This window comes from Rhinopithecus bieti, unplaced genomic scaffold (genome assembly GCF_001698545.2).
Source record: "Rhinopithecus bieti isolate Rb0 unplaced genomic scaffold, ASM169854v2 scaffold_35903, whole genome shotgun sequence".
Lineage (NCBI taxonomy): Eukaryota > Metazoa > Chordata > Mammalia > Primates > Cercopithecidae > Rhinopithecus > Rhinopithecus bieti.
In genome coordinates this window covers 861587-877539 of record NW_016815549.1, presented here as the reverse complement: position 1 = coordinate 877539, position 15953 = coordinate 861587, and the positions used below count along the sequence as shown (strand labels likewise).

At 47.8% G+C, this 15953-nt stretch overlaps 1 protein-coding gene across 3 annotated transcripts in view; it reads left to right on the top strand.

Moving 5' to 3' along the window:
- The window catches only part of TBC1D14 (TBC1 domain family member 14), a 120493-nt gene that overhangs the window by 84192 nt on the left and 20348 nt on the right, over positions 1-15953 (top strand). For 2 of the 3 annotated variants that reach the window (XM_017853399.1, XM_017853401.1), the window contains 7 exons: positions 690-772; positions 3446-3563; positions 5508-5614; positions 9163-9243; positions 10967-11061; positions 14498-14569; positions 15257-15385. In XM_017853399.1, the coding sequence (XP_017708888.1) occupies positions 690-772; positions 3446-3563; positions 5508-5614; positions 9163-9243; positions 10967-11061; positions 14498-14569; positions 15257-15385 (685 nt within the window). The remainder of the gene's footprint in view (positions 1-689; positions 773-3445; positions 3564-5507; positions 5615-9162; positions 9244-10966; positions 11062-14497; positions 14570-15256; positions 15386-15953) is intronic. The other variant, XM_017853400.1, reaches the window with a different exon arrangement.

Sequence of the window (15953 nt, the reverse complement as noted above, 5' to 3'; positions counted from 1 at the left end):
ACATACATGTAACAAATGCTGTTAGAGCGCTCTGCTTCAAGAATTAAGTGTTGACAGTTACTAGGGTATTGCAGTCAAATCAAAGTTTCTTTGGAGTGTGGGGTGAAAATATACCAAAAGATTGTTTATTACTGTTGCAGTTGTGGATAGTTGTTATTTTCTTCCTGCTAATCTTTATCATTCATTTTTTTTTCTTTTTTTCTTTTTCTTTGGAGACGGAGTCTCACTCTGTTGCCCAGGCTGGAGTGCAGTGGCGTGATCTTGGCTCACTGCAACCTCTGCCTTCTGGGTTCAAGCGATTCTCCTGCCTCAGCCTCCCGAGTAGCTGGGACCAAAGGCACGTGCCACCATGCCTGGCTAATTTTTTTATTTTTTAGTAGAGACAGGGTTTCACTGTGTTGGTCAGGATGGTCTTGATCTCCTGACCTCGTGATACGCACGCCTCAGCCTCCCAAAGTGCTGGGATCGCAGGCGTGAGCCACCGTGCCTAGCCCATTCATTTGTTTTGTAGTGAACTTGTTTTTGTAAGAAAGTATTATAAAAGCTTGTGAAAGAACTGTGTAATCTTTAAAAAATGAGTTTTTAGTGTTTGAGCTTTCTATGTTTTAGGAAATTATGTTTCAGGTTTTTTTCTCAAAGACTTTTATGTGGTATTTATAATGGTGAAAACTCGTTTCTTTCCTATCAAGAAATCTCCCAGCAAAACCAGCTGAAGAAGCTCAGAAGCACAGACAGCAGTATGAAGAAATGGTGGTTCAGGCCAAAAAGCGAGGTAATGGGGTTCACACTTGCTGGGTTAGATCGGGCAGCACAGGATTTGTGTCTTTCTGGTTATTTTCTTTTTACTATTTAGAGTCATAGAACCTGAACTTCAGTCATTGAAATTTGTAGTCTTCCAAAAAAAAAAAAAAAATACAAGTGGAAGGCCCCCACAAGTGAAAACGGGGCCGCAGGGTGGCATGGGTGGGCCACAGGGACTCGGGAATGTTGAGGCAGGCAGAGAGGAGAAGCGGTGAGACCGCAGGATTTGCTGGGAGCCTCCCAAGGAGGCCTCTCTCATCCCAGAAGCCCCCAGAGGCTGTCCCGTGTGGGCTGTAAAGCCCCAGGCTTTGGAGCGGGGCGCCTGTGTCTCTCATGGAAGGTTACTCTCCATTCCTGGTAGCTTTATTCAAGAGAAAAGCACTTTGAACTGACGTGAGAAAGGCGACTGTGTAAGATAGAAATACCAGACTACAGAAAGTTTCAGCCATCAATGATATGTACATTTCTTTCCCTCTCTGGGTTGTTTTTTAAATTTCCAAGAAGATGTTTTGATAAAATTCCTTGCAACACTTAAACTCTTTTTCTAGGAGATTTTAAAAATATATGACATGGATGTGAGGGCAATTTGGCTGTCATATCTGTCACTCCATTGATCACCAGGGTTGATTTGGCTGATCTGCTAGCTAGCCCAGTGTCCCCTTCCCCACTGGCACTCCATGTGCGTCCCTCCTGAAGCTGTGTGTTTGGTCAAAGAGAATGACCATCCCCGACAGAGGACTGGTCTTCAGTCAGGGTATATGAGTAGCTGCACTCTGCTGCTGGAGCCTCCAAACAGGCTCCATTCGTAGGAGAATGTACAGTTGTCAGGCTTCCAAGACTCCAGACACATCCAAATGAGGCACTGCATGTGGCAGTCTGCCTTTCTAAAAATAAAAATAAAAAAGACCAGGCACGGTGGCTCACGCCTGTAATCACGGCACTTTGGGAGGCCAAGGAGGGTGGATCACCTGAGGTCGGGAATTCGAGACCAGCCTGACCAACATGGAGAAACCCTGTCTCTACTAAAAATAAAAAATTAGCCAGGTGTGGTGGGGCATGCCTGTAGTCCCAACTACTCAGGCGGCTGAGGCGGCAGAATCTCTTGAACCCGGGAGGTGGAGGTTGCAGTGAACTGAGATCATGCCACTGCACTCCAGCCTGGGCGACAGAGCAAGACTCTGTCTCAAAAAATAAATAAATAAATAAACATATATAACAATGTGGTGTATATGTACAGTGGAATAATATTTGGCCTTAAAAAGGAAGGAAATTCTGGCACATGCGGCCACATGAAGGAATCTCGAAGATACCCTAAGTGAAACCAGTCAGTCCAAACAGGACAAATGATGTGTGATCCACCTCTGTGAGGCCCCTAGAGCAGTCCATCTCACAGAGAGTTGAATGGTGGGTGCCAGGGGCTGGGGAGACAGGGAGTGGGGAGTTAGTGTTTGATGGGGACAGTTTCATTTGGGCCAATGAGAAAGTTCTGGTGATGGACGGTGGTGTGGTTGTGCAGTAGGAATGTTCTTAATGCCACTGAGCTGTATAGTTAAAATGGTAAATTTGACCACACGCAAAAAGAGTGTATGTAAACTAAATGCATGGTATTTCTCAGAGTTGCTATTTGTAGATTAAGAGTAATGCTCAAGGCTGGGCATGGTGGCTCACACCTGTAATCCCAGTACTTTGGGAGGCCAAGGCAGGCGGTCAGGGGTTTGAGACCAGCCTGACCAACATGATAAAACCCCATCTATACTAAAAATACAAAAATTCCCTGGGCATGGTGGTGGGTGCCTGTAATCTCAGCTACTCAGGAGGCTGAGGCAGGAGAATCACTTGAACCTGGGAGGCGGAGGTTTCAGTGAGCCAAGATTGTGTCACTGCACCGCACCCTGGGTGACAGAAGAAGATGTCAAAAAAAAAAAAAAAAAAAAAACCAGTGATGTTCGAGCTGTTAGAGTCAGCATGGAGCCTGCATCTGGAAGGGGATAGGGCTGGGAGCACAGGAGGGGCTTCTAGTAATGTTCGTTTGTTTTGATCAGGATAATAGTTTCCGGGATTTTTCTGTTTTGTAGTAACTGAATCATGTTCTTTTTTTTCTTTTTTTTTTTTTTTTCAGACAGAGTCTCACTCTGTTGCCCAGGCTGAAGTGCAATGGTGCTATCTCGCCTCACTGCAACCTCTGTCACCTGGGTTCAAGCAGGTCTCTTACCTCAGCCTCCCAAGTAGCTGGGACTACAGGCCCCTGCCATCACACCCAACTAATGTTTGCATTTTTAGTAGAGATGGGATTTCACCACTTTGGCCAGGCTGGTCTCGAACTCCTGACCTCAGGTGACCCACCCTTCTTGGCTTCCCAAAGTGCTGGGATTACAGGCGTGAGCCACTGCGCCTGGTCGACTGAATCATATTCTTCTTTGTGTACTTTCCTGTGTAGATGTTATACTTTGCAAGCTTACTAAAGGGTGGATAACGCCTGACCCTTCTGGAGTCCATCTGGTGCAAAGTGAGCACTGGAGCTGATGCTCGCTCTGCTTCAGGGCCGTTTTCCTGGTGTGTTTGCAGTGTGACAGGAAAATCACCTTGCCTGGAAATGGTCCATATCAGTTAGTAGATTGTTGTTTTTCTAAATTGTGATTTCTAGAGCTGAAAGAAGCCCAGCGGAGGAAGAAGCAGCTGGAAGAAAGATGTAGAGTCGAGGAAAGCATTGGAAATGCTGTGCTCACCTGGAATAATGAGATCTTACCCAACTGGGAAACAATGTAAGACATGGCTCTGGGTGCGGCTGAACTGCAAAGCATTTCTGTCTAGAATCTGTGGGCCACAGCCGTAGTCATTATAGCCAGCAGTGACACCCTGGATGCAGCTAGTTGAAGTTGCGTCATCTTCCTTCCCTCTACCCTGGCTCAGCCCGTGCCATCCCTTGCTTGGAGACTGTGATAATCTCTTCTCCTCCCTTCCAGTTCACCTTCTTCTCATCTCCTGAGCCAGCTTCTAAAGCATGAGTTGGTGTCACCTCCCTTAACCTAGAATTTCAGTAACTTCCTGTGACTCTCAGTACACAGTTTGAACCCTTAACTTAGCGGGCAATACCCTTAGTGAGGTGGCCTTCCTTCCTCGGCAGCCTCACCCTCGGATGCCTCTCCTCCGCTTGGACAGAGCCCTCTCCCTAGGGAGCCCCCCATAGGCATTGCTGCTTTTAAACCTGGGGCCTCGCATGTTCCAGGCCCTGTGCCCAGAATGCTCTTATCCTGTACCTCCTCAGCCGGCTAACTCCTGTGTGCTCTCCAAAGCTCAGGGAAGACTTTGCTGCACTTACCCTGGCTCTAGGGCCCTGTGGTTCTCTGTGCACACAGCTGTCTGTTTAGGCCTCTGTCTTCCTCTCTTTGAGGATAGTGACCCCAGTGTCCATTAGAGTGCACCTGGCAGAGTCTGGCAGCTGCTGCCCTCTTTACATCTGAGGGGCAGCTGTGGGTCTTGTTTTTATTCTTGTGTTCAGAACGGTGGGGGCCGGTGTGCAGGCGGAAGTCCCAGGGCTGCGCACAGAGGCATTTGGGGAGCTTGGATGCCGGCTTCTCTTCTACTCATCCCACATGTCAGCACTGCAGGGGTCACACGGCCCTTCTCAGGGTCTCCGCTAGGAAAATATGCTCAGAGCATGCTTTTTAAGGCAGTGTCCTCAAAAGGGTTGATGCTGTCAGGAAATGCTTTATACCTGTTCTCACAGGGGATCTAGTAACAAGAACAGAGGTTCTCAGAATGCTTACTGCTCCCACCGAGGGAGACCACTCTGGTCCATCCTGCAGGGCTCTGGGTTGGATGTGGTCTGAATGCATTGCATACAGACCCGCAGCAGCTCCCGTTGACTGCACACAGACGCTGCCTGGCACTGTTCTGGGTGCTTTTGTACTTTATCTCACTTCACCCTAACAGTAGCCCTTGGGTGTAGGTTTCATCATCTTGACTTTCGAGAGGATGGTGTAGGTTTAGAGAGGACAGATGATTTGTCCAGATTCTGCAGGTAAGAATGGAGTTAGGATGCAGCCTGCTTTCTGCAGCTTCACGCCTGTGCTCCCCACGATGCTGCGTTCAGAGGCACCACGTGGGCCTGGTTTGCCCAGGCTGTTGGCAGTGTGTGTTCCTTGTCCCAGCAGAGCTGAAGGACTCTGTACAGTCCAGAATGTTCTGAGTCAGCAGTTCTTCTCTGCAGTTAGAGCGTGCCAGCTCACATCTGGGCGCTGGGCCCGTATGGGTGGTGCGGCAGCCGTCTGCTGACTCTGCTGGGGTCTGCTTCTGTCTCCAGTGCTGCCGCAGTGCCGCCTGGCACTCCTCACCCACTCTCAGCTATGTGCTGTTCCCGTAGGAGGCCAGGCCATTGCTTTTTCCTGTGTTTTCTGCTCAGAAAGTCCTTCCCATCCTTCATGTGCTCAGGTCATTCAGAATTTGGCTCCAGAGTGTGCCTGGGCCTCCAGTGTGTGGCGTCCCATGCTGTGCTGTGCTCTTTCATACCTGCCACGGCAGCTGCCCAGCAGAAGGAGATTGTTGATTTGATCTTTACAGAGTCCTAAACTCTAAGCTTTCTGAGGGCGGAGGCTGTGCCTGCTAACAACGGTGCATCCCAGCTCTTGGTGGTTCGGGGCTAGGCACGCAGGTAGACAAATGTCTGTGTAGAACAAACTCCAACTCTTGCTTCCATTTTTGTCCAGGTGGTGCTCTAGAAAAGTTCGAGATTTATGGTGGCAGGGAATCCCTCCAAGTGTGAGAGGCAAAGTCTGGAGCTTAGCCATTGGCAACGAGTTAAATATCACCCACGGTGAGTGGCCTGCATGATCCTGGGGAGTCCACCCCAGGCCCTGTGTCTTCTCTCCTTTTTGCCCTGTTGGAAAGAAAGGCAACCATTGCCATGAATCTGTGTCTTTTGAGACACCAGGAGACTGTATCCTTCAGGAGGGAGGCCTGCGTTTAGTGCTCTGTGCTCCAGTTACCTGACAGCTCAGTGCAGGAGCCCTTGAGTAGAGGGAGCGTGGAAGTTGGGGCTCAGAGCATCGGGGAGGTGCCTGAGCTTCACGGATCCAAGTCCTAGGAAGGCAAGGCTTGACCGGGAAGTAAGTGGAAGGGGCAGGTGGTTCTTGCTATGAGGGTGTTTGTTGTACTGGGGTGTCTGTTGGTATTTTGTGGGATTTATTTCAGGCAGCCTTGGAGGGGACTACATACTGTTCTGGCACTGGGGTCCTTGGGGCTCTGGGGGTTTGTTAGCTGGGTGAAAACCATTCTCAGTGATCTCTCGCTGTATTGCATCTACTCAGTTTGCATGTACACCTCCTCCCTCAGACTGAATTCACTTCCCCACATGTCCCGAGTACTCTGCAGTGTGTCCAGTGTGTAATAGGTGCGGTGAGCCCAGTATTCAAATTAAATGATGAATACTGGCAGCCATTCTTTTCACTTCCGCCTCCCTGCCTGCAGTGTGAGTTGTGGAAAGACAGGGCTGCCTTCCTGCTCTTTCTGGGGCCTAGGACCTGCCTGGGGAGTTGATGATGTGGTTTTTATGCTCACGAAGGCCTCGAGTTTAAACAGTGGTTGGTATCTTCGCTCTCTAGTTGGGGTTTTGATTGTTGTTCTTATCTTGACAGGCCAGCTTAGCCTCATCCCAGGCAGGGTCTCCCCTCGCAGAGCATCAGCCGGCTGGCTGGTGACTGGCTTCTGTGCGGTGCAGTCCTACAGAGGAATGTGGGGGCCCAGAACTCCCTCTTTTGGCTAAACCCATACCTACCAAAACTTTGTTTTAACTTGTCTGTGTGAGAAGATGAATAACATTTAACTTGTGGAAATGGTTTTTTAAAAGCATCCTCAGAAGTTGAGGTTTGGAGAAATTACCGAGCATTTATTTCTAAGCTCTGTCTCTGCAGATTGGATGGAATGCACAGTCCTTTGTGTGTGTGTTTAATTGTTGCTTCTTACCGATGCCTGGGTGGATTTTATTTAAATTAAAACCTATGGACCATATTGTTTTGGATTGGGCAAAACCGCTGATGAATCAGTTACATGTTTAGACATGAGTCTTAGACATTTGCCCGAACCTTGGTATTGGCTCGATTTGTGTTCATTGTGTCCGTCTTGTATTGTGAGCCAGGCAGTGTCAGTGGCCCCCACTAGCACTGGGGCTCAGGAAGCTGGGCCCTCACCTGCTGTGCTCTCTGCCTTTTCACTGTCACCCAGCCTAGGTCTCTGCATGTGGCAGGCCCTTAAGAAATGCCTGCCTTGTGAATGAATGCCGCCTTATTGCGTCCTGCTTAATCTCGGTTTTACTACATCTCCAAGCCAGTGTAAGAACACAAACTTGGTTGCTGAGTACCAAGCATCATATTAGGTTCTTTACTTGTGGATCTTATTTAATATCAACAGTGCGACCTTGACCTCATTTTCCTCTAGAGAAGGCTCAGCATCCTGGAAAGGCTGGGACTGTGCCCAGGTCTCTGGCTCTTGTGTGTGGGGCCAGGACTCTGATCCTAGCCCAGGCTAATCCTAAAGCCCGTGTTCTGACTTGGGGAGCCCCAAGGTTTTGCTCTTGTGGTTGTACAATTGGAAACTTAGTGAAAGTCAACCTAATAGTACTATTAAAACTTCACTTTTAGGGCCTCAGTCAATCTTGTGCTTTGACATTGGAGCAGGGGGTCTGGGAAGAAGGTGTAGTAGCCATCCAGCCTCCAGCATTCCCCAGATACACACCAGTAAAACCATGGGGGAGAATTCTAAAACTCTTGACACTTTGACCGTTGAACCCCGAGGCTGGTAGCCTGTGTGACTTAACTGTCAAATGTCTCACTTGGGAAGTGATTCCCTGGTGGCCATGGCCACACAATGGTATTCATCCACCTTTGGCCAAAATGACCAAAGCTTGGCCTGCCTCCTAGAGGCCGACAGCAGGTGGAAGTGCCACCAGGTGCATGAGGCACCAGCGCAGAGCAGTGTGGGATTGTCCTGGGAGCATGCATGCTGACTTACTCCTTTGGACACTGATACTATAATAGTGAAACTAGAATTTGGATTACATTTTAATAAAATAGTGTACACTGCCCAGAAGGCAGATGTGCTCTGCTGTATTTTCCAAAAGTAATTATGGGAAAAATAAAGTGCTCAAAATTCCATGGGTAGCTGCAATTAAAGTCTCAGTGATAGACGAGTGATTGCGTGTAACCTGAGACATTTGGGAGCTGATCAGGACCATCACAGCCAGAGTAGTGGCAGGTGCAGCGGCTCATGCTTGTCATCCCATCACTTGGGGAGGCTGTGGTGGGGGAAATCACCTGAGGTCAGGAGTTTGCGACCAGCCTGGCCAACATGGCCAAATCCCATCTCTACTAAAAAAAAAAAAAAATTCACCGGGCGCGGTGGCATGCACCTGAAATCCCACCTATTCAGGAGGCTGAGTCAAGAAAATCGCTTGAATCCGGGAGGCAGAGGTTGCAGTGAGCCGAGATCGTGCCACTGCACTCCAGCCTGGGTGACAGAGCAAGACTCCATCTCGGAAAAAAAAAGAAAAAGCCGGACAACCAGGAAGCACCTGAGACTGAGACTGGGCTGTGTCGGGGAACAGGGTGCTGAGAAGGAGCTCTGTGGGTTCAGCCTGCACACTTGTCCTTGAAAGAAGAATGCGGCATGGATATACCCATGGAGGTCTGTGGATGCTAGTGAATTTGCCTTGTTTAACTATTACCAAACCACCCAAAGAGGCTGTCACAAAAATAAGTTGTGAATATGGGGATTTGGAGGCTGTCATGAGCCTTCTCTGCCAGCAAGAGTCCTGTGTTTTGCAGCTTCTGTGTATTCCTGGGATCTCCCCCACCCCTGCTCCACTGCCAGGCAGCAAGACGAGGAGGCCTGTGCCAGGTGGGGGCAATTGCATCATGTCCTTACTTGAAACCCGATGATTCTCTGCTGGTCCCTCGGTCAGTGAGACATTCATTGATTGGGTTGCTCTGTGTCAGTTCCAGTGCTGTGTGTTTTGGATACAGAGGGAGGAAGAGAGCTTCACCGTCTTGCCCCAGGGATCTTGCGGTCTGGGAGACGCAGTAGACAAGTCACAAAGACCAAAACAAGGCAGTTTTGTGGTTGGGTTGTGTCATAGAAGTAAACAGTGGTGATGTGTGTAATCTTTCTCTGTTTAAGGCTGTGTCTTTAAACAATAAAATTACTTTTAGGCCACGTTGAGGGGAATTGTTTAAGTAGCCTGTGAAGTGTGCATTAAGCCTATTATAGTTGAACTTAAGTATTTGAAGGAAATAGTACTGTGTTCTGTGGTGTTTTGATGAAAAATACTCACATGTGCACATAACACTTACCCAGAGGCTTTTCTTCCAGAGCTCTTTGACATCTGTCTTGCCCGAGCCAAGGAGAGGTGGCGGTCCTTTAGCACGGGAGCCTCTGAAGTGGAGAATGAAGGTAGAGTCTCTTCTAAAACCAGCGGGCTGCTGTGGTCAATGATGTTTGTCATTCTTTATTACATAGTGAAGAAAGTTGACTTAACTATGGTTGAGATTGATGTGGATTCATAAAAAGCTCCATGAGAAAAGCGTTCTTCTTTTTTTTTTTTTAAGCAAAAACTAAAGGTAAAAAGCTTTTATAAGAAATTGGCCGAGTGTGGTGGCTCATGCCTGTAATCCCAGCACTTTGGGATGCCAAGGTGGATGGATCACCTGAGGTCAGGAGTTCGAGACCAGCCTGGCCAACATGACGAAACCCCGTCTGTACTAAAAATATAAAAATTAGGCTGGGTGCAAGGGCTCACAGCTGTAATCCTAACACTTTGGGAGGCTGAGGTGGGTGGATCACGAGGTCAGGAGTTCAAGACCAGCCTGGTCAACATGGCGAGACCCCATTTCTACTAAAAATATAAAAATTAGCCAGGCATGATGGTGGGTGCCTGTAATTCCAGCTACTCTGGAGGCTGAGGCAGGGGAATCACTTGAACCCGGGAGGTGGAGGTTGCAGTGAGCCAAGACCGTGCCACTGCATTCCAGCCTGGGTGATAAGAGTGAGACTCTGTCTCAAGAAAAAACAAAAATTAGCTGGGCTTGGTGGTGTGCACCTGTAATCCCAGCTACTCGGGAGGCTGAGGCAGGAGAATCGCTTGAACCCTGGAGGTGGAGGTTGCAGTGAGCCAAGATCTTACCACTGCAGTCCAGCCTGGGTGACAGAGCAAGACTCCCTCTTAGAAAAAAAAAAAAGAAAGAAAGAAAGAAAGAAAGAATTAGAACATCCCAGTTCCTGAGAGGTGTTTGTGTCCTAACATGCTGGAGGGCCAGTCATAACCAGTGTCACTCCCTTTAAAGTTGTTCACGTGACTTCCAGTAGCCTGGTGTCTGGGATTAGTTGAATACTGTCTTATAGAGGAGCTCAGAATTCCAGAGACAAGAACACTGCATGTTTGCTAGATTATGCCTTTAGCATTTTCCATAACACACAAGAATGATTACTTCTGTTGGTTACGAAGTACATGATTTTACTGATCATTTTTACAGTCTATTTGGTATTAGAATTCAAAAAAGTATAAAGCAAATTATTTATGATTACTTGTTAGAAATATTATACACTGGCTGGGCACAGTGACTCGTGCCTATAATCCTAGCACTTTGGGAGGCTGAGGTGGGCAAATCACTTAAGGTCAGGAGTTCAAAACCAGCCTGGGCAACCAAGAAAGACCCTGTCTCTACAAAAAGATAAAAGAAAAAAGAAATATCACACGAGTATAATACCGCAATCGTTTCTACATCTAGTGAGTTCACACTGAAGATGGTAAAGATGTGTGACGTGGGTGTGCGTGTGTGTTTATGCTTGGAGTTTCTTTGTGTTTATTCTCCTACTTGTCCTTGCTTTCCACTGATTGTTATTGGTGAGAGGTATTATGTCAGATTTTGATATCAGATGCTAGAAAATACCTAATGAATATCTGATATCTAATCTAGAATTAGCTGGTGCTGTGCTCTAAGAAACCCTGCCATCTGTTACATACCCGGAAGCTGCACTGTGAGTCAAGACGTGGTCATGTCAGTGAGCTTCTGAAGAACTTCTTTGCGTCTTTCGTTCTTGTAAAACTTCAGAGGCTCATCATTGTCCTACATTCATGCCCTTGAGGAATGTAATGATTTTTGGCATCTTTTGACAGATGCTGGTTTTTCAGCAGCAGACAGAGAAGCCAGTCTGGAGCTTATTAAACTGGACATCTCTAGAACGTTTCCTAATCTCTGCATTTTCCAGCAAGTAAGTAGGTGGTGACTTGTTGCTTTCAAGTATGTTTTGTCTAAAATTCATAGATGCTGAACTGCGTATATTTGTTGTCAAGTTTGAAAGGTACTTGGGTTTTTGTGGGTGTTAGGAGGTAGGGTGGATGTTACTGTTAAATACATTTAGACTTTTAAAAATCAGTAACTGATCCTTTCCAACAAATATTTACTATGTCCATACTTGTGCTCCAAAAGACGATTCTGTCTTCCTCTTGAGATACGTGTCTCAGGGCCCTCTGGTCTGAGAGGGTCGCCATGGGTGGCTCTGGCTCTGTCTGCTGGCGCTTTCCTGGGCACTCCTCTGCTCTCAGGACTGTGTGTAGCAGTCTGCGCTCAGCAAGGCCATGGCAGTGTGATGGGCTTCGGCTCAGATGAGCCCAGTGCAGTGAGCCCGTGTGAGAAAGGGAAATCCCTGGCAACCAAGGTGGGTGGCCAAGCCAGGGTGACAGATTTCTGAGCAGGTGGACCAGGAGAACGGTACAGCTGAGGGACAGAAGCCAGCTGTGGGAGATAGGACAGGCTCCTTGGGCGGCAGGAAGAGCAGAGTGGAACCTCCTTGTGGGCATCTGAGCACAGGACAGGGCTGCCAGCGGTAGGTTGTGGGGTTATCTGAGCTGAACTCTTTAGAGACCTTCTATTCTTTGAGCCAGCAGACATTGATCTGGGGGTCTTTTGACCCCTTTCTTATCTGTAACGGGTTTTTGCAGCAGGGGGGCAGTTCTTGCAGAATACCTCTGCACCTGTCCCTTACCTGTTCTCACTGCCTTTACTCAGTCAGGTTCTCATCTTTGTGGATTTCCATGTGGGTCTTCAGAAATTTTTTCAGAAGAGGAAAGAGAGGGAATCTACAAAGCTACCAGCAGCCTTGGTCCTGGTGTCTGGTGCGTGAGCCCGATGGGCACCCCACTGGCTTACAGTAGGCGGTTGACTTAGCTGGCAGCCTGTTTCCTGGAACCCTGCTTCTCCCACAGGGCAGATTTCAGCTTCTCTGCCCTTTTCCCCCAGTTCATCTCCATAGGCCTCAGTGCACTCCCTGCTTTGCAGCCCCTGCGTCGCTCTGTTGGAGCTGCTCCTGTTTCTTGCTCTTGGAGGGAAAAGGCTTTCTTCCCCCCAGCCCAAAAGGCCCTTCCCCACCCTCCACCCACAGTTCACGTGCCTCCTTACCAGGCTGTCCAGGAGAGGCGGCTTTCTAGAAAGGAGTTTCACCTTTGATTTCAAACAATTTGGGCTTTAATCACAGAATGCCTTCTCACTAGCTTTGGGCAGATCCATCTTTTTGAGCCTTGGTTTGTTCATCTGTAACATAGGATGATCATACCAGTCTAACAGGGCCGTTGACAGTACTTGGCAGATAACAGTGCTTGTTGTTATTAAATCTCTTTGAACGTAATTTGAAACTAAAAGAACTAAATCCAACCAGAGGTCAAAGAGCCATATCCTGCCAGGTGGCGGCAGAAGTGTGTGATGGAAGAGGTGGTGGGTAGAGGCCAAAGAAGTCTCTTTGCAGGTCCAATGTAGGGACCTCTCAGCCCTGGTAGAAAGTAGCTTAGTAACTTTTCTAATGAGCAGAGATCAAGTTTGCTAAAAAGAAAGCAAAGAACAGTTGAGGGGAAGAGTAGGGGAACTGAGATTCCAAAGGCAGTTAAGGTCATTTATTATTTTTTCTTTTTTGAGACGGAGTTTCGCTCGTTGCCCAGGCTGGGGTGGAGTGGCACGATCTCGGCTCACTGCAACCTCCACCTCCTGGGTTCAAGCGATTCTTTTGCCTCAGCCTCCCAAGTAGCTGGGATTACAGGTTGCCCACCACCATGCCTGGCCAATTTTTGTATTTTGGGGAGAGAAGGGGTTTCACCATATTGGCCAGGCTGGTCTCGAACTCCTGACCTCGTGATCAGCCCACCTCGGCCTCCCAAAGTGCTGGAAATACTTAGGCGTGAGCCACGGCGCCCGGCTGCATCATTTTTTTCATTTAAGAAATGACTTTTAGCACCAAAGTGAGATGGAAGGATTGAAATTACAACGGTAGAAAACCTTTGAAGTTAAAAACATTTAGCTTTAAGAGAAGTTCAGGCTGGGCGCGGTGGCTCAAGCCTGTAATCCCAGCACTTTGGGAAGCCGAGACGGGCGGATCACGAGGTCAGGAGATCGAGACCATCCTGGCTAACACGGTGAAACCCCGTCTCTACTCAAAAATACAAAAAGCTAGCCAGGCGAGGTGGCGGGCGCCTGTAGTCCCAGCTACTCTGGAGGCTGAGGCAGGAGAATGGCGTAAACCCAGGAGGCAGAGCTTGCAGTGAGCTGAGATCCGGCCACTGCACTCCAGCCTGGGCGACAGAGCGAGACTCCGTCTCAAAAAAAAAAAAAGAGAAGTTCAGTGTGATGCTCTTATTTTCTTATTTAGCCTTGGCCTGGATAAAACTTTGTTACAGTCACACTGGTCCTTAGACTGGCATTTGGTGCCACTGCAGACCCTCAGCCACCCTAGCCCTGGATGTTGTCATTTTCACCCTCTCATTGCTATTTTTCCTGTTGTCCCTCTGTGATTTGGAACTGTCTCTTCTTTTACTTAGCTCTTTTCACATGCTAGAATATGGTGGTCTGGGCCATGGCATTCTTTTGTAAGCCACCTGTGGTCACCTGTGGAGTGACTTCTTATCTCTCACCATGTGTGATTTTTATTCCTTGTGTTAAATGTAGGTACCTGGTAGACATAGACGGTAAGTGTTTGGCGCTGAACCTGTCCTTTTGTAGTATCTTCTTCCATGCTCACTTCAGCATGAGGCATCTCTGCTCTTTCTTATGTGCTCCATTGGGAAGAAAATTCCAGCACTTTAATTTTTGGAAGCAGTTATAAGAGCAAGTGGAAATGTTAGAGGGGTGGAAGAGCTGGGAGAATGTTTAAACAAAATGGTAGCCACCAGGACTTAGAAGAGTATATTTCCTCAAGTTGCCATTCAGAAAACCAACAGAAACAAGGAGAGTGATAAGCCTGGGAAGAGAGGCAGAAAGGATAGTCAGGATGTGGGGCACAGTGGGAGATGACCTGAGTGACACTGAGCAGTCACTTGCTTTGAAGAGTCCCCGGATACCTGGCTCTCCTGGTAGACTTGGAAAGGGAACACAGTTATACAGCAGGAGCCAAATAAAGGATATTTGTCTGGGGTGGTGCTCCTGCCTGGCCCTCCAGCTTTTTTTCAGTGCAGTTTCATAGTGTGAGCTGCAGACTTCCCTAGCTGTGAATGGGTGATGTGTTAAATTCCATATGCATATAGAGCTGCTGGCATCATGCTTGGCATATTTCATAATGCTGAAAATAGCAGGAGTGGCAGTGGCAGCAGTAGTAGTATCGGATGTTCTTGTGAGCACTAACAATCCTTATGCATGTGTTGTTTTTGCTGTGTTGATCCTTTTAGGGTGGTCCATATCATGACATGTTGCACAGTATTTTGGGCGCTTATACTTGTTACCGACCAGATGTGGGTTATGTAAGTGAAGTTTCTCAGTATTTTATAATATTATTATCTAAAAGGAAAGTCAGATATTGTCCAGCGCATGTTAGCTGCAAATGTCAACCCAGTGCCTTCGTTTTTGCCGAGGAGTATGAAAAGTCTTGTGGTAAGTGAGTTGACTCAGTTTCCTCTTAAAGAAATTGAGCTGTCATGGCTGCTCTGGGGCATTAATCACATTTTAATCGAATGCAATTTTTATTTTTGGCATGTGACTTTTTTCCAACATTAAATCAAAGAAGACTTAACCATGTTAAAAGCAGCAACCATTAAAACACTGCTGATACTTCTGTGGCTTCGCGGATGTGTGTGTGCACGCATGGTTTGCTCTTAAGCTTATTGAGATAGATACACGTGTGTACAGCAGCGGGACACTGGACACAGGAAAGGGCAGTATTGCAGATGCTGTGGGCCTAAGAGGGCTGGTTTAGGGTTTTCCATTTGGGGGATAGGAGCAAGAGTGGGGACTGAAGGACAGCAGGCCAGGTGGCTGGGGTGGCAGAGTGGTGGTTCTGAGTGAGGGCAGTTCAGCGCTGGGTGGCAGGTAGAGTGGGGCGGCTCTGGGGACCCTTCTAGTATGAGGGTGGTAGGTTTGTCTTTGCTAAAATGAGCGTGCTGCGGTGACCCTGTGGCCACTGTGATTTTAACGTGCCTTTCCTTTCTCAGGTCCAGGGTATGTCCTTCATAGCGGCAGTGTTGATCTTGAACTTAGATACTGCAGATGCCTTTATTGCTTTTTCTAACCTTTTGAATAAACCCTGTCAAATGGCGTTTTTCAGAGTGGACCATGGCCTTGTGAGTATCCTCTGTGTTCGGGCCCTGGGTACTGTATGTTTAAATGTCAAGAGTTGCTTACTCGTCTGTGTTTTCAGTGGAAAAACAGAATATATTTTTCCCTCTGTGGAGAGATGTTTAGAGTAAGCAGCACTGCAAGGTGGAGGGTGATTTTGAGCAGTGTATTGCATGGAAGCTTAAAAAGACATGGTTAGTAACCATATGTCTGGGTTTCTTAATACGTTCTCTCAGAAAAACAGTACCTGGATTTTGGAAAATGTATTCTTTCAATGAAGGAAGAAGTATGGCTCCTGCTTAAGCACACACACTTGGTGTCAAAGTCACAGCTTGCTGGCAGTGCCCACGTTTGGACCTGTGAGGTAGAACACGTTGTAACCGAGCTGTGTTGCTGCTCATCGTCACCCTGCTTTGTGAAGCGTGCCCACACTCGGGAGAAAGGAGACATGTTGAAGACCATACTCCTTTAGTTTTTGAAAGGCAGCCATTTGTTGAGTGGACTGTTCTAGTCTTTATGACACTGCATAAGTGGGAGGTGGTGACAGTGGGGGGTGGGGCTTACGTGCCTCCC